Source organism: Rhinolophus ferrumequinum, chromosome 15 (assembly GCF_004115265.2).
Source record: "Rhinolophus ferrumequinum isolate MPI-CBG mRhiFer1 chromosome 15, mRhiFer1_v1.p, whole genome shotgun sequence".
NCBI lineage: Eukaryota > Metazoa > Chordata > Mammalia > Chiroptera > Rhinolophidae > Rhinolophus > Rhinolophus ferrumequinum.
In genome coordinates, this window is record NC_046298.1 from 3,646,523 (window position 1) to 3,669,551 (window position 23,029).

Genomic DNA, 23,029 nt, shown 5'->3' on the forward strand with positions numbered 1-23,029 from the left:
TGCTTAAATAGCTTTCACAAAAACAATAAAAAATGAAATAAAAGTAAATAATCTTAAGGTCCTATCTCTGGGAATGATTCCCAAATAGAGAAATAATGATTTGATTAGGGCACTGAGATTCTGTGTAGTTTCTACTTTTTTTTTCAAAGTGGCCTTTAATGCTATCTATGTCTTTTAATATGTAGAAAACTCAATTAAAAAAAAAAAATAAAGATTTGAGGAGAAAGATGAGAAGACAAAAATGCCAAACTCATGAGATGTTTTTGGTTTTGGTTTTGGTTTTGCCTTTGGCCTCTTTTCTCCACTCTCTGGCCCGTCATACCGGCCCAGCCCACCAGCAGCCATGGCTGTGCATTCTGGGCACGGTTAGCCATGCCTTTGCGAGAGCTGTCGGACAGAGAAGGGACTGAAGGGAGAGTAAGAGATTGCATCAGATGTGTGAGGTTATCTGTAATCACAAAGACAGAGACAATCTGACCTGCTGCCAATGTCCCCAAAGCCCAAAAACAATGTGTCCCTCAGTAAGCTGAGGTTGCCCAGGTGAGCTACAGAACCAAGGTCCTTTGTTCATCTGGAGATAAGAGCAATGGGTAGTAACAATGTAACTAGTATTGACAGGAGCTCAGGTTTGAAACCTAGGAAAACAAATGTAGTTTGTAGTTTGTTGACAGATAAAATCTTAGCGAACATGTTGGAGAAAAGAGGGAATTATAAATACAAAATAGAGTCCTGATAAGGAAAACTGAGGAATCAGACCAGAAAAGTGTTACAGTCCTGTTAATATGTGATAAATACGTGAACTCTTGCACAATTCCGTGGAGGCCCCGAAAGCAAGGTTGCGTAAGTTAGAAAGACATCGGGGGTGGTTACTTTCAACTGTGGTTTATTGGAAAAGGATAAACTGAATTTCTTCAACTCTTCAGTGGAAGGGTAACATTACAGGGCATTTAGACCTTTCAATGGCTCCCCGTTACTCTTAGAATGAAGACCTGAGTGCGGCCTCTGGAGACATACAGGATCCCCTGGCATCTGCCTCTCTCTACAGCCTTATATCACGCCGCAGCCTTTTTCGCACATGACTCTGTAATGACCCTGACCTCCTTCTCAGTTCCTGGACATAGCACTTTGCGTTCCTTCCACCTCAAGGCCAGGCCTTTGCACATGCTGTTCCCTCTGCCCAGATCATTCCTGCCTTACTCTGGTCTTGTAAAATCTCGCTCGTCCTCCAGGTCTCCGCTCAAGCACCACTCAACCTATCAAGTTGCCGCTGCTCCACTGCCCCTCGGCACCCCCATACTTCTTCACAGCAATGTCCTCCAACCGCTTGTGAGCACATGTTTATCTGTGGGTTGATTTGCTTATTGTCTTTCTCCCACATATGAGGTCCATGAAGGGCAAGGATCATGCCTGTCTCATGCACTGCTGTTTCCCATGGTCCAGCAGGTGCCTGGCACGTGTAGGTCCTCAGTGACCCTTGTTAGAAGAACGAACGAATGAATGCATGAATGTGCTGACTCTGCCTCCCTGATGTGCTTCGGGCTTCTCTGGAGATACTTGTCCATGGTTGGTGACATGACTGTGTCAGAACATGGGTGTGAACGTTTGGGAGGGGTCCAGGTGTGAGGGGCTCAGGCCCCCTCGGCTAGCAGGCACTGCCCTCACCTTCCCCACAGGACTCACTTCGGCTTGCGGCGGAAGGGGATCATGGTTTTCCAGGCAGCCTTGTATTTCCCTGAAGAGAGGACACCCGCCCTCTCGGGTGCTTCACACTTCTTTTCCTGCTGGCTGCAGGGCTCATCTTCAAGAGTGTGTGTTTTCTTAAGAAAGAAAACAACAAAAGAGCATCCGTCTCAGACCTCATAAATACTGTGCTGAGGGAAGGTTCAACCAGCCACCCAAGGAACATGGATCTTTCCCCATCCAGCTTCCTAAAGAAAGAAAGGCTGCCAGAGTTAGACAAAGACAAATACCATGTATCCTCACGTACATGTGGAATCTAAAATAGATATACATATATTGCATAGATACAGAGAACAGACTCGTGGTTACCAGAGGCAAGGTGGGGGCTGGGCAAATGGGTGAAGATCAAAAGGCACAAACTTCCAGCTATAACATAAGTCCTGGACATGTAACGTGCAGCATGGGGACTAGAGTTAATAATACTGTGTTACATATTTAAAAGTTCTAAGAGAAGAGATCTTAAAATTCCTCATCACCAGAAAAGAATTTGTTACTATGTATGGTGATGGATGTTAACTGGACTTACTGTGGTGATCGTTTCATAATATAGGCAAATATTGAATATTATGTTGTACACCTGGGACTAATGTTATATGTCAATTACATCTCAAAAATAGATAGATACATGTAGATGATACATAGATGATAGATAAATGGATGGATGGTCAGATAGATGATGATAGATAGCTAGCTAGATCGATAGATGATATCATAGATAGATAGATAGATAGATAGATAGACAGATAGACAGACAGATAGACAGACAGATAGAAAATAGATGATAGATAGACAATAGACAAATAATTGATAGATAGATAGGTGATAGGTAGATAGATGATAGGTAAATGATTGATAGATAGATGATGGATGGATGGATGGATGGATGGATGGATGGATGGATGGATGGATGGATAGACAGACAGATGCCAGGCTTGGAATGAGCACTGGGCCTAGAGTCAGGAAAGTCAGGTCCCAGCCATCACCAAACATTGTAGACAAGAAAAAAGGGTGCTATGATGAGTCACCCACAGAATGTGAGTCCAAGTCACCCTCTAAAGGCAAACCCACTAAAAAGAAATCAATAAGTAAAAAACGTAAATCCCAAAACATCATATATCACCCTTTTGATAAAGTGGGAAACAACTAAAATTTTTTAAAAAGACATATAATTGCTAGGACTTCATATAGAATAAATAATACTATGTTAAAAGCATCGATGGGAACAGATTCAGGATAGTGGTCACTTCAGGTAGGGAGCGTGGGGGAAGGAGCTAGGAGAAGACCAACAGCTGGATGTGATTGTCAAGGTCGACGCTGGTGTGTGGTGATGGGTTTACAGATACTTATTACAGTCTTGTAAGTAACTACGTGGATCGGTAGGTAACAGACAGCACACATCTACATACATGTGCATGAACCATGACGGTGTGTTGTGACAAGGATTATGATCCATCTAATTATAGAAGCCTGAGATCCATTAAAAATAAAGGTTGGATAAATATGGGACAAAATTCTTTGACCTCATCTATGACCACTGAGAATACCCTGCCAGCTCCGTTTCCTGGTGTTTCGATGCAAAGATCTACTTACGTAGCTAAGTCCTGCAACCATGTCATCACTTGCATCCAAGCCGAGATTCACCAGGCCACCGGAGGACCTAGGGACCCAGTAGATCCTCTTCCTGGTCATTTTCAGTTGTCCTGCCAATGCTTCGTTTCCCAAAATCAGAGAATCTGAAAAGGCAACAGGTCAGAGCAGCTGAGATCCAGCCCCGAGCAGCCAGGAGAAGACATCACCGCAAGTGTGCTGTCACAGCACCTGCTCGTCCCTCTGCCTGGCATAGACTCGGCTCCCTCTTTTTAAACATGTGCTCAGCCTCAGCCCAAGATCACTTCGGGAAATCTTCTCTGCCCACGTCCTCCCAACACCACAACCTTGGGCCAGGTCAGTCGACTTCGATACGTCCAAGGCCTGCTTAGCAAAGCACGCTTCTTCTCTTATCCCAGTTTGTCATTGTCCAGTCATGTGAATCATTTGTTTAGGGTTCATTCCCTGCACTAAACAGAGACCCTCATGAGGGCAGGGACACATCTGCTTTGCTCACGCTTGAATCCCTGGGGCCTGGGACAGTGCTAGGAGGACAGCAAGTGTTCAATAAATAAATGATGAGCGGATAGATAAGTGAGTGAAAGAAACGTGATTTTGCCATTCTCTAACTCTCTTCACAGACTCAGGGGAGTGAATGTAGGCACAACTTAGGAAGCTTAAATAACCAAGGCATTTTAAAAGCACATTGATAATGCTTTTCTTTTCTGCCTTTCTGAGTATGTGACTCACTCCCAGAACAGTCATTGGCTGAGGCGGTCGAGGGGATGGTACTTAGGAACACATGCGAAGGGATGGAAAGAGAAAGAAAGTGGACAACGTGACCAGCGCCTGGGGCATGGCCGGTGCTTCACGGGGCCCCGTACAGGAGGGCTGCAAGCTTGGTGTACGGCTCTGCCATCAACATCTTGAAATTCTTAATTATTTCCAACAAAAGCCCAACATTTTCATTGTGTCCCAAACCCTGCAAGTTATGTAGTCAGTGCTGGTGTTCAGATACAGCTTTTGACGCTCAGATCTTGGATTGTGCTTCAAGAAACAGACTTGCAGACTAGCCTACTGTCTTGGGAGAAGATTCTCTAAATTCCTTTATCCTACTCCCTTCCGTCCTACTTCCTTTTAGCATATCACAACCCAATCTGCTGGACTCCGTTTCTGGGATTCTCCTATACAGCATACAAGGTAGACCCCTGGGAGTGACGCTAGGCCACAAAGTAGACTTGCGATGATAAAAGTGGACCTTTCCGGGCTGGCGGGGGCGGGGGGGGGAAGGAAAAGGAAACAGGTTAGGTAAGCAAGGGTGTCGCAAACTTTAAGACTGGAAAGAGGCCAGCTTTCTGGCTGCCTTGAACCAGCCCACACATAGACATATATTAAAATAAAACTGGCACGATCCAGTGGAAGGAGGCCCTGGGGGCAGGACTGTGCTTACTGCTGAACAGTTTATTCACTATACAAACTTGACCAGTGGAGGGAATGGCGGTGGGGAGTGCAGTGCAGTCAGCAAATTGTAGATTGCAAGTCATGCACCCTGGCACAGGACTGTGCCAATGGAGTGCTGACAAACATTTGTGTCTGGAACCAACCTCTGGTTGCCACTGGTGAATAAGTAGTTCCACCATGAATGTTGCCTTGACATTTTGCTTCATGTTAACGAGTAAGAGGAAAATGAAACATCAAAGATGGATGTTGGTTGGGTCTCACTCATTTGCCAGTGACCTGGTAACTTCGCTGAACAGTTTTCAAATCCTGAAAGAATATTTCCTCATTTTTCGGGGGTGGGGGTGGAGATGGGGGTTGTTCTTCACAAGATCATATAGCTACAGCACCCCACACTTGTCGATTTAATCTGCATCATTAACATTTCCTGCATTTATTTCTTACACCTAGACAATCAACAAAATAATAAAAACAAGCCTTGATTTATAGTCTTTGCTGATTTTTGTGGTGAAAATATTCCCACCACGACTGATGTCACGTCACCTACATGATGACTGAGTACGAATTGGGAAGGGAGGCACAGTATCGTTTCCACCATAGATATAATACGACGAATGTAAACGACTTCCAAAGTATAAGTGGTAGTAAAAGGAAGTAAAATAATTAGGAAGGATACATTTTGAGTATTACCTTTCTCTTTGATGTAGCATGTTTAATTGTAAGTTTGTATAATTTAACTCTTTTAATGTTTGTGTTTAACAACTGGGCTCTCAAAATCCCTGGAGGTTTGACAGTTGGTTCTCATGAACCAGGCTCTAGCCAACCGCGGTTGCATCCATCTGGAAAAAGCGGCAACTTTTTCTAAATGCTCCTCCCACCAGGGACGTCTTTATCCAATTCACTCCTAAGTGCTCTAGGAGCGAGTGCTGGTTGTGCCTGGGGGTTAGCTTTCCTGGCTCCCCTAAGGTGCAGTGAGAACAAGGTGGAGCTGAAAGTCTGGGTGAGGGGCTTGCCCAGAGGGGCCTGGTGGCCTCCCCGGGTTGCAAACACGTGAGAGCTACCGGATGGCCTTGCAGGGGGTGTGGTGCCAGCAGAGGCCGAGCAGCCCTGGGCTTAACCACCAGGCACCAGGCCGTGAAGAAGCCACAAGCATCCCTTGAAGGCCTACATACACCAGACCCCCCAGCGCCAGTCGGGCCAGAGGACCAGGTGGATCAAAGACATCATCCGGGAAAGCTGGGGAGCAGAGGACACCGCGCCCAGGATCTTGACTCATCGTCTGCCAGGCGCAACTCAGACACTGAGGCTTTACTGCACTTGACCTAAAAGAACGATTGAAATGACTAGATTGAACATGACCTTAAAATGGTAAGCCTAAACATTGATTTTCTCCTCCGTAACAAGCGAGTAGGGGCTCATGAGGAAGACCAGATTCTTAGAGACCAAATCAAGAAATTGGATTTTTCTCTCACTTTCAGCTTTGTACGATTTGTCAACCCAGTTTATTTATACACACACACCCGCAAACAAATGCAACGAGGATTTCAAAGATGGGACTATTGGGAATTTGTCCAGGAAACTAGTAACAGAGGAAAGTAAACCAAGTGAGAATCAAGCATGCATATTGGATATGTTTGCAGGACACTCAATACAACTGGAGGTCCGCCACATGTCAGCTTGGGCAGCCTGCCAATTCTCCGAGGCCCACCTCCGCTTCCTTGACTGGCCGGAGGAATCCCCTCCAGAACTTCCTGTGGCAGTCCTTGATAAGTTCCCCTGCTTCCCAGCTTCCTTTCCAGAAAAAGAGCTGGTTTATTCCCTCTAATTAGTGGCAAGGCCATCAATGCAGTCAGGCTGGGGACCAGGACATGACTGGGAATAAAGGGCTGGAAAGGAGATGGTCCAGCCCTTTGTTCTCCCCATCCCGAGGGGACAAAAGTTATGGCCTTAAACTTGGTTTAAACTTGGCGAAACAGCCTGTGACCAGGACGGGGGGCCCCGGAACAAAGTAAACTGTGGCTAGTGCCCAAGGCCAGAAGGCACCCAGGGCAAAGAAGCAGAACTACGTGCAAGCCAGGCCCTGGAGAAGTCTGAAATCAGACCTCACTCTTCCCAAACCTCTCCCTTCCAGTGAATTCATTCCCTGTGCTACTTAACTTTCCCTGCTCTTAAGTTTATTTTCTTCTGCTAGCTCCAACAGCTTCTGGAGGCCATCACTGAATCCCTGCATCTCAGGCCTGGCCTTCTCCTCTGTTCCAGAAACTGGGACGCTCCCCCAACCTTGATCTTTGCACTAGTCCTAATCTCTGCCAAGAACACTGTCCTCCCAGCTCCTTGCAGAGCCGGTCCACTCTAGTCATCCACGCCTCACTCGGCTCAAATACCACCTCCAAGTAACCTTCCCAGACCTCCGAAATCGCCACTTATGTCTCTGGTGGCTTATGTATTTTCTGCCTACCTCACTAGAATGTCAGCTCTTTAAAATCCAGGGACTTTGTCTTGTTCATGGATGTGTTCATGAAATCTCAAATAGTGCCCAGCCCATGGTAGAAGCTTCAGACATTTGGTGGCTAAACGAGTAAAGTAGATACAGAGCCTGCAAAGAAGGAGAACCACAGGGTCACTAAGGACCTCACATTTAGATTTTTTTTTTGTTTTTCACATTTAGAATCTTGATATTCTCCCAAGAGGGCCAACACATCCCATCACAGAGATATACTGGCAGGATTGAAAGACAGTGTTCATCAAGCAAGCAACTTAAACATGGACCCATCCACGCCACACCTTCTATTGTACAGTATGAATTTGAATTTTAAAAAATAAATCCAGCAATTATTACGTGAATAGAACACATACGGTTTGTTGGGGGCGGGGGGTGCGGGTATTATGTTAAAAGCATTAAAGGTAAATGTCTAAAAAATACACAGCAAAATTTGTAAGATGATTTTTGAAATTCTTTGTTAAAACACTACGAGCTTCAAAAAATGGGCCCCTTCCTCCCCTTGCCCTTGAGGTGGCCTTATCAAAATTGTGAGTTCTTGTGGTTCCAGGCCATGAATATTTTATCTCTGTGTTACCCCCAGAGTCTATCACAGGACAGGGTACACAGGACACATCCAGAGAAATGGTCCAGAGCTTGCTGTATCCCGCATCTTCGATTACGAGCTGAAGTTGTCTCCAAGCCCTAAAGGCTCAAGTCCCGTTCTAGGAGATCTCCTTGTCCTTCATTCGTCAGGTCCAATCCATCAGCATATTCTGTTAAAGCTACTTGCAGACATAGCTTGACTCCACAGATTCTAATCTAATCATCATCACCTCTTGCCTGGACAGCTGCAACCACCTCCTCACGGACTTCCCTGCTTTTGATCCTAAACCCTTTCATTCTATTCTCCACACAGCAGCCAAAATGATCTTTTGAAGACATAAGCCAGCTAATGCTACTCTGCAACGTGAAACCTCCAATGGCTTGCATCGGGCTTGGAGTAAGACCCTAATTCCTTACCAGGCCCTACTAGCCCTTTGTAATCTGATCCCCTGAATCTCTTATCTCATCGGTACCATCAAGCTTGGCAAATTCCAGGAACAGGTTCCTCAAACATCCCAAATTCATTCCAGCCACTGCAATCGCTGCTGCTTCTGCCTGGAGTAGTGCCGCATCTGCCCCCACCCCCTGATGTTGGCATTGCTGTCTCCTCAAAGTGCAAAGGTCGGTTTAAATGCCATCTCTCCAGCGAGGCCTTCTCTGACCGTCTAAAGGACTTACCACTCTCCACCATTATTCTCCTTGCTTATTGTTTTCCCCTCACTAGAACGTCAGCTCCACGGAAACAGGAGCCTTGTCTTATTCATTACTGTATCCCCAGCGCCTAAAATAATATCCAGCACATATGCAGCATGTATGCAAAAGGTATTTGTTCAGTGAATGAAGGAAAGAATGAATGAAAGAAGATGGCCTCCTGTCAGAGAAAGAGCTAGACCGCAGGCAGGTGCCTCCAAGTTCCTGCACGTGTGTCTCCATCACAGCATCTGGCACACCTGCACGTCCTTCCCCTTTTCTGTTGCACACACAGAAACATACAGTTCCAACTGCCCTGGGCCAGACTCAGCCATCTGTGGGGCTATCCTTCTGGCCAAGAGAAGCTCGAGGGTAGGAACTTGTTTCATGTCACCCTCTCTGCCGCTCTACCATTCGCTCAGGGCCTGGCACTGGGCTGTCCCTCAGAAAGGCCAGTTGACTTGAATGGACTTTCCATTCTCTCCTGGACCCTGAGAGCATTGCTGGACTTCATATTTTGCAAAACGATTTCCCTCTGCCACCTACAGTCAAACTCAAGTCAAATCCCAGTGTCAAGGACCTCCCAATGGCCCAAGCTGAAACAAGTCAAGCAATGAAATGCACGATGTGATTGGATTATCACTCTTAAAAATCTATGAGTCCATATTACCATAAATAAATAATAAGTAAATAAATGAGGAAGATGGGGCACCTTCATCTCACAGAATACCAATTAAAATAGACTTAACTCCCCACGTTTATTACTTACAAAGAGAAAAATAGTAACTTACAGAGGAGAAACCCCGCAGATACCACCTTCACCAAGCAATCAAGGTCAAAGTCACCATTGATACGACCTTTCACCATGTGTCACTAAGAAGACCACATCACTCCTGTGGTTTTCCTGCCAAAAGTACATATCGTTGATCTAACCGTGAGAAAATATCAGAAAAACCCAAATTGAGGGACGTTCTACCACGTAATGGACCGAAATATCAAGGTTTTAAAAGAAAAAAAAAATGATGAGGAGACATCCCAAGTAGATGAAAAGTGGGATCCTGGACCAGGAAAAAAGACATCATTAGTAAAACTGGCAAAATTTGCGTAAGGTCTATAGTAATGCTGTAACAGTAACGCTAATGTGTTCTGGTTGTTGTAATTGAATCGTGATTATGTAAGCCGATTACAGGGGAAGCTGAGTGAAAGCCCTATGGGAACTCTCTACCACATTTTTGTAACCCTTTTGTACATCTAAAATCCATTCGAATTCAAAGTTAAAAGGATTTCAATAGCTATAATTTACACATTATCGTCCTTCCGAACCCAGCAGAGGGGATAGACAGCTCTGTGAGAAAGCGGCGGAGCAGGGCTCCTCGGCAGACGCCAAGGTCGCAGAGGGCGGAGTGCGCCTCTTTTCGCGTACATACGACGCGTGTCTTCCCCGGCGGCTCCAGGAGGGGGCAGCGCGAAGCGGCGGCGTTTGAGCCTGGGGACGGGCCGTAGCTCGGGGCCGGAAGTGCCGGCGCGCCAGCCGCTGAGAGCTTGGGTGGCGCCCGCCGGCCGCGCAGAAGTGTTTGTGCCGCTCCTGCCGACAGCCCTCCAGGCGCGAACGGCCGAGGCCATGTCGTCGGTGAGCCCCATCCAGATCCCCAGCCGCCTGCCGCTGCTGCTCACCCACGAGGGCGTGCTGCTGCCCGGCTCCACCATGCGCACCAGCGTGGACTCGGCCCGCAACCTGCAGCTGGTGCGGGGCCGCCTGCTCAAGGGCACGTCGCTGCAGAGCACCATCCTGGGCGTCATCCCCAACACGCCCGACCCGGCCAGCGACGCGCAGGACCTGCCGCCGCTGCACAGGTGGGCAGACAGCCCCGCGGGGGGCGGGGGGCGGCCCGGCCCGGCCCGGCCCGGCCTCGGGCGGCCTTCGCGGCTCGGTCCTGGCTCTGCGGGCTCTGCGTGCGCGAAGTGGGGCGTCTGCCGGGTGACCGTTAAAGGAGAGAAGTCTTGAGGGAGGAAAGCCTGCAGTTACCCGTGGCTGGTGACAGGGTGACCGGAACCCCTCTCCCTGCCGCCCAGGTGTGAGACTCGTAGGCCGGCGCCCCTGACTTCCCGGACCCTCCTGTCTTTTCCTTCCTTCCCTCCCCCCGGGCCCTTCTTCCTTCCTTCCTTCTCTTCCTCCCTGTCTTTATTTATTTATTTATTTATTTTTGGTCTCTTCCCTCTCCACCCCGTGCCTCCCTCTGCTCTCTGCCCCTCAGTGCTTCACTTTTCCTCCTTAAAGGGCCGTTCCTGCTCACATTTTCCTTTGCCTCCTCTCCTGGAGCTTCCCTAGCGTCAGACCTCCGCCGCTTCGGTCCTCTCTCAACATTTCCTTTCTTAGGCCCGGGGCTTCCCAGTAGCTTGCCCTCCACCATGGCCCTGGTTGTGTGACTTTGGGTGACAGACTTAACGTGTGCCTGTGTCTTTCTTCAGCAGTAATTTATGAACTAATGGCATCGGTCTCGAAGTGTGCTTTGAAGAAGAAGTGACACAATGTGTGTCACCTGCTTTGTGCCAGTCTTGGTAGAATGCTGAACTGTCCAGTACCGTAGCCGCTAGCCACATGTGGCTATAGAGCGCTTGAAATGTGGCTCGTCCAAGTTGAGATACTACAGTGACCAGTTGCCCCCGTTTGCTGGGGACTGTCCAGGTTTTAGGACTGCGAGTCCCGTGTCCCAGGAAACGCTTCGGTCCCAGACATACGTGCTGTAAGTGTACAGTACACACTAGATTTTGAAAGCTTCCTACGAAAAATGTTTTGTTGGTTAATAAATCAATACATTTTATGTAGAGTGAAGGTTGGAATGGTAACATTTTGGTTCTTTGAGGTTAAATAAAATATTAGCATTTCACCTGTTTATTTGTACTTTGAATACGGCTTCCAACATTACCTATGTGGCTCGCATTCTATTCTGTTGCCAATGCTGGTGTATCATATGCTCTCAACAAATGCTGCTGTTATCGTCAAACTCACCTCCCAAACCCCTCCCTCCTTTCCTTAATTCTTGAGATGTTTTCAGTTCAGACCTCCTCCTTCCCCTGCAGTTATCCTTTTTACAATTAGGGGTTCTTTACTCTGCAGTGGGTTTCAGGAGAGTTAGGAGAGCCTTATTTTATACAAAACCTTGTGATATATACATTTTTTTTAAAGAGAGTCCATAACTTTCTTCAAATTCTCACAGACTGGTATCTTTCCCCTCCCCTCCTAAAACAAAACAGAACAAAACAACCCCCCCCCCCAAAAAAAAGCATTAACAGCCCATTATCAGTCCACATTGTGAAAGTCTTGCTTTTCTCCAACATGGAAAACATTTTGGCTCCCATCTGACCCGCTTTGGTATTGCTTGAGTGGATTGGATGCTTTTCAAGTTTCAACTTTTCAAGTTTTAACTCTGATCGATTGTACTGGATTTGGGTTTCCCTGCGTGTGTCCGCACTCCTTACGCCCGTTTATTTCTCCATAACTTTTTGCTTTCTGTGCCGATGGGCTTAGTTGCTGACCATGATTAGATTTTTTTTGTTTTCTGCTGTGCTTATGTATGGTGGTTACCTGTGGGTACACCGTGAATTTCAAAGTAGATTTGGTCATATTTTAGGTTGACTATCCATTGGTGTGGTATTATTCTGGCCAGATTTTGGAGGGTTTTTAATGTCTTCTATGTAAATCCCTCCGAAACAACAATAATTCAATTCTAAACTCTCTCGCTTGGAAGCAATCACTAATATTCAGATGATCTTTGATGTTCGCGTCGCTGCCTTTGTTTTAAATGAATAGCAATATTACAATTTAATTTTTTAAGTTAGAAACATACATTGAAAATTCTTCATAGAGTGCCAGCGTTACAAGGACCTATTCGACCATCCACTTTTCCCAAAACTGTTATTTGCTACTCGCAAAGTCTATGTAGAAAGATTGCACAGCATCCCGTAGAGTTAGGTTCCAGTGTTTCTTCTTTAATACAACCTTTAAACGCTCTTTACTTAAAAACGTAAAAGGCTGTAGTAGTACAAATATTGAATCATTCATGACATTATCCTGTTTTTGATAACAGAAGTCTTTCCTTCCTCAGTTACCTGCTTTTCCAGCTGGTGGCTGAGGGCTCTGCTCCTGCCTGTTTCCTTCGGACCATCCAGGTGACACTGCGTCAGTCTTCAGGCAGCAGCAGAAGTGCACTGTTCCCTGTGTTCCTTGCCACACTAAGGAGCAGGGCCAGGTGTTGACTGACCTGGACCACTTCCTGTGCTGCTGTGAACGGCAGTCCTTTTAGCATGTTAGCGTGCAGCCACATTGCCTGGAGGGCGCCTTTCTCCGTGGCTGTGGATGACCTGCAGGGTAGGACCTGGCACCCCTGCCAGGTCTGCCGGAACCCTGGAGCCCCAGTACACAATGAATTTGTCTGCAGTAACATTACACGTCATGTTTTCCTACAGAGCTTTTCTTTTTTAATTGAAGTTTTTTGAGGGTGACAGTTGTAGTAAAGTCACACAGGTTTCAGGTTGTACAAGTCTGTGATCCATCATCTCTGTATCCATTGTGTGTGCACCTCCCAGAGTCAGTTCTCCTCCATCACCATATATGTTAGACCCCGTTTACCCTCTTCTACAACCCTGATTCCCCTCCCCCTTTACCCTCTGGTTAACCCCTAAACTATGTGTCTGTGACTGTTGTTCTTTCAGTTATTTGTCTTGTTCTTTTGTTGTTTTCGTTTGTATACCGCGTATCAGTGAAATCATATGGTTCTCTGCTTTTTCTGTCTGACTTGTTTCGCTTAGATTATGATCTCAAGATCCATCCATGCTGTCATAAATGTCATCTTTTCTTACCGCGGATAATAGTATTCCATTGGTGTATATAGGCCACTACTTCTTTATCCACTCATCTATCGAAGGACACTTTGGTTGTTTCCATGTCTTGGCCACCGTCCCACAGAGCTTTTCACCCAAATGTTTCACCAGGCATTCTGTTTCTTACCAGCTATCATTTCACAGATCATGTTTTTCTGTAAAAGGGGTACATTCTAGTCAATTATAAATGATTTAAAGAACCAATTAATATATTTAAATAAAACCTTTATATATTTTGTCTCCTTAGGAGGAGAGGCATAGTGTAAATCCAGCACCATCTCTTTTCCGTTGGAACATCTTCCTTTCACACTTACCAAAGTATTTAACTTGCTTTACAAGAAAACTCATTTTTAGTCTCACCTTTAGCGCAAACAAATTTCTCTCCTGATCTTGAGGTTTGAATTGGCCCCCCTCTCTCTGGTTTCTGTGGTTTCTAGTTTGTAAACCCCGTAGGCCAGGGATCCGGTTTCTGTCTGGCGATATTTCTTGTAGACAGAACTGTGAACTCTTTCTACCTTGTGTAAGCATTGGTGAATACTATCTGCGATGAGTGAATCTCTCATCATTGACGTTCTGCTAACTTTCTCAGGCAGCCTGAGTTGGTTTTCAGGAAATGGCGGCTATGACTGACTATTGATTAATGAGCGAAGAGAAGCAGCCACCACACAGATCACTTACTAGAGAATTGCCAAATCATTGCAGGTTTTTAAAGCATATGATCTTTTTCTCCCCACCAAACTGTCTTCCTAATTTTTTAGTTTATGTTACTGTTGACATCAGTTTTTATCCCCTGTGTACATGAGGTGGTAAGGAAAGATGAGTTATATGTAACATCTGGCAGAGGGAAGCCAGAGGTTACATATGACCTACAGAATGAGTGATTTACAAGGAAGTGATCAAAAGCTACCTGCATATAGAAGCAAGCAGATTCACTAAAATAGTCACGTGCTGCATTTGCACGTGATTCAGTACATTCCACATGAGCCAGTGCAGTGTTACTGTTTTCCCAGGGCATTGAGAGCACCAGTCACTCGAGTTCGAGTTTCTCTTCTGAAATTATAAGCTTTCCCGTGACCAAAATGAGAAACGCAATTTCAGTTAGGGACCTGGAAGTGTCTTCAAATGTTGATCTTTCTGTTTCATATAACTTTGGCTTCGTTTGAATGAGACTTCCTTTCTGTGAATTACATTTCTATGTGACGTGGTCAGAATTCTATGTTTGGATAAGGAGCTAAGACTTAACATACAACTTTTCCAACTAGTATTAGGTGAGGTAATTGCCACGTAGGACAGAGTTAGTTCTGTACCTTCTTGAGATGTATGTGGGTCTTTCACTCAGTCCGTGGCAGTGTGTGGTCGCAAATATTTAGCCCCCACATTTAGAAATTCAGAATTCAAGGGCATATATGTTAATTTCCAGATTTGATGTCAATTTGTGATAAGGTGGGTATGTAGCAGTTTTATAGATTGATTGCATAAACTCCTGGTTGGGTGTTAGTAGCCAAACTGGTATTGCAACAGACTTCTTGATTGGTTTACATCATGCTATTTATATTTAAATCTGTTAAAAATGCTAATATTTACTCTGGTGTAACATTGCCGGATTCCCAGTTGGCAAAATTAATTTAAGATATGTAATTGTCAACTACTCTTCTGTTTTTATCTTTAAATAACCCACCTGTTAGGAATTTCTACCTAATTCTCATAGAGTTGCCAGTTCAGATGAGATGGCCTGCTTTGCCCCGTCGCTGATGGTCGTGACTTAACATATCATGTAATGGATGCTAAATTAAATAAGGCAATAATGTTCTTTGTTTTGTAACAGATTTCTCAGAAAACGCAACCGTTTTTGAGGTGAGTTTCTGTTTTACCAGATGGCACGTTTGTCATGGCATTTGTGTGTATTTTGCAGGATTGGGACGGCCGCACTGGCAGTTCAGGTTGTGGGCAGCAACTGGCCCAAGCCCCACTACACTTTGCTGATCACAGGCCTGTGCCGTTTCCAGATCGTACAGGTCCTAAAAGAGAAGCCCTATCCTGTGGCTGAAGTGGAACAGTTGGACCGACTGGAAGAATTTCCCAACACCTGTAAAACTGGGGAGGGACTAGAGCTATCAGAGCAGTTTTACAAATACGCTGTCCAAGTGAGTTGCTCTTTTTTTTTTCCTTAAAACTTTTTTTCTTCCTTGTCTTTGCCACCCTAAGATATGAGGAATTTGTTGGGTGGTGAAGTTTTAGGGCAGCATATGTTTAAATGATTTAATAATATATTACAGTATATTAATTTCAATTTGTTTTTGTCTGAGATTGTACCTATATCATTCGAGGACACATTAGCCAACACTTCGCCATATTTTTCCCAACACTATTTCTAGAGCTTTCCTTATAACTCCCAGCGTCTCCAAATCCCAGAGAGTTACCGAACCTAAATAATTGGAAAAGTGAGAATACTGCACTCTCTCTCTATCTCTCACTAGACTATCTAGGCACCAATTATATAAGTTATGTTGGTTTGGAAGTCAAGGTCAGGCTGTGCCTGGCAGTTACTGTGGAAGTGTAAGCACATGGTAGATAGATTTTGAGTGGTTAAAACCTCCATTAACTAGGAGGGAAGCACACAGTAGGTATATATGAAATATTTGACATCTTCATTCTAGGCTGCAGTTTTTTGGTTAGCTCTAGATTGAACAGGAAAAGCCCCTCACTCCATTTTGTTTCAAACCTTATCAAGTTATATTATAAAATGTAGTCTTCTACTTCCTAGTCATGTAATGCAGTGACTATAACTGGACCTGTGAGGACAGAGCAATGCCTAGAGGTCTTGATTATTAACACCATTGATCAGTAAAAAGTGTGTTGGGCAAGTGTCCGCAACCTGTGGTGGCTGTGCCTGAAGTGGCATTTGATGGGACACGCTCCTGATGTGGTGTGAACAGCAACAGAAAACTAGAAAACTTGGAGCTATGACTCCTGTGGGGGCTGAAAGGAAGAACTTTCTCTGAAGAAAGAAGCTGCAGTGTGGGAACTGAATGAGGTGGATGTGCAGTTCAGGAATGAAGGATATAGAGGGGGAAGTAGACTTTCTCTTCCTTGTCTTGGGTGACGGCCCGGGGGCTCTGTTTTCTACTGGACACAGCTTCATAGCTTCTTTCATTTTATCTTTATCCTTACTTCTCTTCTCCCCACTTTGAATCAACAGAAAAAAATTGAAACGTAACATTTTGTAAAGAAATGAATTTTGTAAAGACAAGGATTTTGTAAAGACAAGAATTTTTAGAGAGAAACATCACCATTAATTTCGTTACCGTCATTCATCTAATTTAATTTTTGCTAGTCTTCTGGTCTTGGTCCATATTCAGTCTCCTGTTTTGTTTTTATATCCATATCTAATTTTCATATTAAGTACTTTTATAAAAATTCATTGAGTTGGGATATCAATAATTTTATCATTCATCTTTTTAGACGTTAAGTAGTTTTCAATTAATGCTTTTTCTTTCATCCTCTTCTTCTGTATCTACTTATGTATTATAGCCATCATCAGTAGACTTGCAGTAGCTTCCTAATGATATCCTTCTAGTTTCTTCTCTCTGCCCCATGCTGTTCACTAAGCCTCTCCAGGTTGCGGCCGTGCTCTCGCCTGAGTACCAAACTTGAATGCTGCAGGGTCAAGTGTAGATGTTTAGCATAGCTTTAGGGCCCTTCACAACTCGAGTTCCTCCCATTCATACCCACAGTTCCAGCCGCACTGTACATCAAAGAGCTCACGTCTTATTTCCTGTCTCTGAGTTTGCCTTCGGTTTTTCTAGGAGGAGTGCTCTTCCCTCTGAATTTTCAGGTTCCATTTAGCTTTGCCAGCTCCTGTAGACTGGCAGGATTTGGGCCTGTGCCTCCACTCCCAACATACCCCTTTATTTGAATCCGTATCCCATCGTATTGAAATTATCCTATAGGTCATGAAATGTATCCCCCAGCAAACTTGAATCCACCCTGCTTTAGCCATCCTGTCCTGACCGGGAGTGTGTCTGGCAGGTAGTTTGTACTCAGTAAGTGCTCCAAGTATGGGCTTTAACTGTTTTATATTCTTCGCATGAATTCCTAGGACAAGAGCCTTCAGATTCTCCCACCTGAACAGCTCCTTCATAGTTACACTGTAATTCCTTTGACGCCAGGCAAGTAATGGGTAGGTTCCTAAGTTACAGTGCTGTCCTGAAGTTGTTTTTATAAAAACCACTCACTGTCAGTGCTCAGATTCCAGTGAATCCACATGTTCTACTAAAAACAGTATTTCAACTGCTGACTGGTTAACATAACAGCATCAACTATGTTAAATTTCCAGGATTTAATAATTATACAGTGATTATGTAAGAGATTGTCCTTGTTCTTAGGAACAAAGGTCATGGTGTCTGCAACTTACTCTACAATGTTCAGCAGTAATTGTGTGTGTGCCTGCGCATGCGTGCGCGTGCAGAGAGAAAGCAAATGTGGCAAGCTGTTAATTGGTGAATTTAGGGGAAGGGTCTGTAGGCGCTTACTGTAGTATTGCAACTCTTCTATATTTTAATAACAATTGTAATGTTTTTTCAAAATAAAATTCAAAGCCACAAATTTACAGAACCTTTAACAAACGCTGGTGTTATCTACTTTTGAGCCATTTTTGCTTTTCATTCTGATTCGCATTTTGAAAGTACTTCTGTTTTCGTCTGAGGCCTGTAAAGCATCTGGACTATAATAATCAACGATCTTTCAAAAACAAGGACTTGGGAGCCCAAACATTGAACCTGTGTGGCAATCTGATTCTTTAAATTCAGAAATAATGCCGATTTCCGTAAAAAGACTTTCTTGTCCCTTGCAGTTGGTTGAAATGTTGGATATGTCCGTCCCTGCAGTTGCTAAGCTGAGACGTCTTTTAGATAGTCTTCCAAGGGAAGCTTTACCGGACATTCTGACGTCCATCATCCGAACAAGCAACAAAGAGAAGCTCCAGGTAGCGTCCTTTCCTTGAATACTGAGTTGCTTTGTCGCTTTTCATTTGGATCTAGATAGTGAGTAAATTTGGACCTTCAAGTAAGAGATGCTGGAGACTCCCAGAAGTAGTTAGAATGCTTTCACACTGAAATTGACTTCTAAAAGTGGTGGCTTTACATTTTTGTGTACTCAGACTGCTCTTCACATGATCCGTACTAGTGGTTTGTCAATTTATGGGAAAAGTTAAAGCAGAGAATAAGGAAAAAGGTAGCTATTTAACTTACGTATATAAATATACTTTGTCACACTGTTTTTTAAACATGTGGAGCTGTGCCTCTTCCCTGGGGTGTGGGCCTGCTTTATTAGAATCCTCGGTGTTTCTTATTTAAACCACACCTATGGTGCATTTTCTGTGATTTTTCAGTTTCTATTTCTCTAAAGTGAAATGAGTTTTAGGGACACTTGAAAAATAATCCAAGTGCAAAATCTTAGATTTGTATTTTTCCCCCAAACCATAGAAGTTCTCTTGCTCACTTATTTTTACATTTATTGTATTGTTAAGCAGTCTGCTTTATTGAATCTTCCCAGAACGTTTAAGTTAGTTTTCAGTGAAACAGCCCTCCTCATTTTATCAGTTTATTTAACACTTAAATCCAAACAAGGATAATAGCAAGTGCACCTAATACAAGCGGGTTGTGTGTAAATACCAGAATTCAGTTCATTGGTCAGAGCAGAAGAGTGTGGGGTCCTGGAGTGAACTGGCTGCGGGCACGGGCGGGATGTTACCCTGACAGGCTGGGGAGCCTTAATGACTCAGACATATGTTGGGGGCGGCGGGGGGATGCGGTAAAAGTCCTCATCTCTTGTGTGTGTAAAATTTAATCATTTGAACCTAGAATTTGTTCAGGCCTAATAGGTAGGTACATTCCGACTTTAAGAGAACAATTCCCAAAGAGAGTTGGCATAAAATGTGTGTTTTGTTCTTGCTTATGCTTCATTTTTAATAAAAGCTCAAGGTACTTTTTTTCTTGGTGTTTTTAGGATTCTGGTATCCATGTCGAACAACCTTGCTGGTTTGATAGAAGTTGATTTGGGTGTTAGCCACAGTATAGCTGTGAATACTGCCAGGGGCTGGCTTTTTTACTTGACAATTAAGTTATGAGACTGACTGCCTTCTTTTTGGAGATGGGTTTCTGAAAGAGCGATGCTAATGGACTCGCGTTTCCTTAGATTTTGGATGCTGTGAGCCTGGAGGAACGGTTCAAGATGACCATACCACTGCTTGTCAGACAAATTGAAGGCCTGAAATTGCTTCAGAAAACCAGAAAACACAAGCAGGATGATGATAAGCGGGTAAATGTTTCTTCTGTCCGTTCCGCTTAGAGCTGAAATGTGCTCTGTAATAGCAGGAGAACACTGCGGAAAGAAGTACTTTGTCTCAACAACGGAATAACTGATTTATTTTGTTTTATAAAACTACAATTTGTTTACTGCTTTGTTTTTAACTTTTTATATTTGAATGTATTAAATAGGCAATTTCATAGGTTAAAAAAATACGGCTTTTGACTTAAATACCAGTATATCATTTTGCTCCAGTAATGACTGGAGTTTAATTATTATGTTAATGATGGAGAATTTCAGAGAACACATAGGTCATTTTTAAATACGGTTGTTTAAAAGATGTTGTTGGGCTTCAAAGAACAATTCCAGTACGATGGAGATCGGCCCCCCTGCAGACTGTGGAAATGGCTGGTCCAGGCAGGGGAGGTGACGCTCAGAGCCGCTTGTGGGAGAGCAGAGCATCACAGGGAGGTGCATAAATGGCAGGGGGTGAACTGGAAGGGCCCCTGTGTAAGAGCAAGTGCTTCGAAAGGAGGAAGACTTCTGTGTGTCGGCAAGAATGGAGCCCACATTAAGATGTTAGAAATGCTGGGACGGAGGAGGGAAAATGGCATTTATTCGGTTGCCAAATAGGAAGCGGTAACGTACACCAGGAGCATAGTGGCTGCAGTAGTAGCTCAAAGGAAGGAAATTCCTACATGTTTTCATTATTTCTAGTAGCCAGCTCTTCGATTTTTTTCCCTCATATGGTAGGTAAACATACACCAGGGCGTCATGTCACCTGATCTGGGGCTGCTTCCTGAATTTCGCTGCCTTCGTACGTGTGTGCTTCTTAGTTGTCATGCTGAACTCTGTCATTCCCTAAAGGTTTCGACTCGGGCCCTAAAAGGGTTTATTCAGCACCACTTTTAGCTTTGTGTGTAGTTAGGGATGTCATTTCCCTTGTATTTTGAAATACGGTTTTACTCTTCTACTTTCGACTTTAGGTCATAGCAATACGCCCTATCCGGAGGCTGACGCACATCCCAGGTACTTTAGAAGATGAGGATGAGGATGAAGATAATGATGACATTGTCATGCTGGAGAAAAAAATACGAACATCTAGTATGCCAGAGCAGGCCCACAAAGTCTGCGTCAAAGAGATGAAAAGGTAAACTTAGAAGCGGTGCATTCATTAGCGCTTTCATTTTGCTTATTAATGTTAAAAGTTGTCGCTCATAGAAACAAATCTGCTACTTTGGATCACAAACTGATTGGTTTTGTATTTTCTGATCTTTCTCCTTTTATGTTTAGTGTAGCCACTCGATCCCTCTCATCTTTGCATTGTCAGTCGCTCTACCTTTCATGACTTTCCAAATTCTCAGGTTATAGCTGTGATCTGTGGAAGGCTTTTCCCTCTTCATTCCTCAACCAGAATCTGATTCTTAAAACCTTCTTAGTACTGTGAGTTAACCCCCACTTTCCCTAATCTTTTTCTGAAATGCGGGAGGGTAAGTGATACAGTTCTTCCCCCTACAGTATGCTGTCACACATTGACTGCTGTGTGACCGCCTTTTCATTATCTGAAGAGTAGACAATGTTTGAAACAAAAAGGATGTAAACAAGTAGACATCCTTTGTTTAGACGTAATGTTTGTTCAGTTACCATTGTGTTCTTTACAGGTCCTGTATTCTTTGTTAGAATTACAAACCCTAGAGGGCAGGGACTGTCAGCTTATGGATTGATTACATTTTCTGGGTAATCTCAGAGTTAAATAGAAAGCCAGTTTTTTCTTACATACTTGTAACATTATAAACCCTATTGCTTTTTCTTTTATTAGTGAATTATAATGAACCAAACTAAAGATTTGACTTTCTGAGGTTCACAGTTAAGAACATTAGTAAGTGTAGTAAGTGTATTGACTCTGACGTTAGTTCGTAGATATAGAAGTATGTTGTGTATAGAGGATGGAAGTTGCATTTTTTAATTAAAGATCTGATGTTAGCTTGCTTATATGAGCTAACTTGATCTCTGATATGAAAAATATGTATAATTATTGTGTTATGCATGGTTAGGCACTTAAATCTGATTGTTATAAGAAAAGCAATAGATAAATGTGACCTGAGACTGTCCCTGTGAGACACTTGCACTGACAAGGCCATATTGCAAGGATAGAATCAGCGATAGTGTTCCCCACCCTCCCCCACTTTGCAAGTATTTATTTTTGTTTTATAAATGCATTTTGTTTTGTAACATACTTACAAACAAAATAAATGTTTTATCAACTAGATTTTTAGAAACTTTTTCAGATTTGTTTCATCAAATATGTATACCTGACCAAGAAATGGAGATAAGCTTGGTTTTCTGTTTGTATGGAATTCTTTATTCTTGAACATGTTTGCTATGTATTCTTTCCCTACAGACTCAAAAAAATGCCTCAGTCAATGCCAGAATATGCGCTGACTAGAAATTACTTAGAACTCATGGTGGAACTCCCTTGGAACAAGAGTACAACTGGTGAGCCAACAGAAGGACACCTTTTTTGCAGTCTAATCGTGACTCAGGAAGCTCATGCAAATTTTGTTGAAATACCATTGGTTGTCTTACTGTTCCATTAGTTCTTGATGACAATCATTTAGAGACTGAACTTGCATCACCTGGGTCTTGGGATCAAACAGGAAAAGAAGGTGCTGCATGAAAGTCCCTTTTTGCCTGCTTTTAGAGGAAGTAGGCTTTTCTGTCGTTGGTGAAGTGTGTTCTCAGTGCCGCGACCTGGCTGAGGTGGTCTTCCCTGAAGTCACGGCTCCCCAGTGCCCACCTTTGGCGTGCAGTGGCTCTATTCTGTGAGACCTGGAGGGGGCCCTGCTCCCTGAGCGTTCAGACCTGGGAAAGAAAGTGACGTTTAAGCTTTAGAGGCGTTTCACTGCTCTGCTCTCACTTCCTCCGCCAAGCTTCCATGTTGATATATGTGTGCAGGCATTTGTGTCATGATTTGTGACCATTTTCAAACCCTGTTCTCGCCTTTGACAGCAGGGCTAGTGAACAGTGTGAGGGGCGTCTAGGTAACTGGTAACACCAAGAGTCTTATTTTGAAATTTTGGAATGTTCTCAGTAATGTTTTTCCGCGTGGCAGGGTTTGTTTTAGTTCATGACTTAAGAGAAATGCAGGGTGCACGTAGCATAATGGCCTGAGAATATGAAAACTACAGATCTAAGTATTTGCCTTTAGTAAGTTGACCTCAGCTTGCTTCCCTCCCCACTTGTCCTAGTTATAGAGTGAGATTAATTACTAACCAGGAATTT

The 23,029-nt window shown here is 43.9% G+C and overlaps 2 protein-coding genes across 2 annotated transcripts in view; one reads left to right on the forward strand and one right to left on the reverse strand.

Moving 5' to 3' along the window:
- The window catches only part of ABCC11 (ATP binding cassette subfamily C member 11), a 60,354-nt gene extending 47,542 nt beyond the window's left edge, over positions 1 to 12,812 (reverse strand). Inside the window, exons 1-3 of the mRNA XM_033129135.1 lie at positions 12,671 to 12,812; positions 3,331 to 3,473; positions 1,681 to 1,817 (exon numbers count right to left, since the gene is read on the reverse strand). Coding sequence (XP_032985026.1) covers positions 1,681 to 1,817; positions 3,331 to 3,429 — 236 coding nt within the window. The 5' untranslated portion in view covers positions 3,430 to 3,473; positions 12,671 to 12,812. The remainder of the gene's footprint in view (positions 1 to 1,680; positions 1,818 to 3,330; positions 3,474 to 12,670) is intronic.
- LONP2 (lon peptidase 2, peroxisomal) overlaps positions 10,057 to 23,029 on the forward strand; it is a 63,300-nt gene continuing 50,327 nt past the window's right edge. The window contains exons 1-6 of the mRNA XM_033129134.1: positions 10,057 to 10,414; positions 15,354 to 15,585; positions 18,294 to 18,425; positions 19,637 to 19,759; positions 20,734 to 20,897; positions 22,149 to 22,243. Coding sequence (XP_032985025.1) covers positions 10,182 to 10,414; positions 15,354 to 15,585; positions 18,294 to 18,425; positions 19,637 to 19,759; positions 20,734 to 20,897; positions 22,149 to 22,243 — 979 coding nt within the window. The 5' untranslated portion in view covers positions 10,057 to 10,181. The remainder of the gene's footprint in view (positions 10,415 to 15,353; positions 15,586 to 18,293; positions 18,426 to 19,636; positions 19,760 to 20,733; positions 20,898 to 22,148; positions 22,244 to 23,029) is intronic.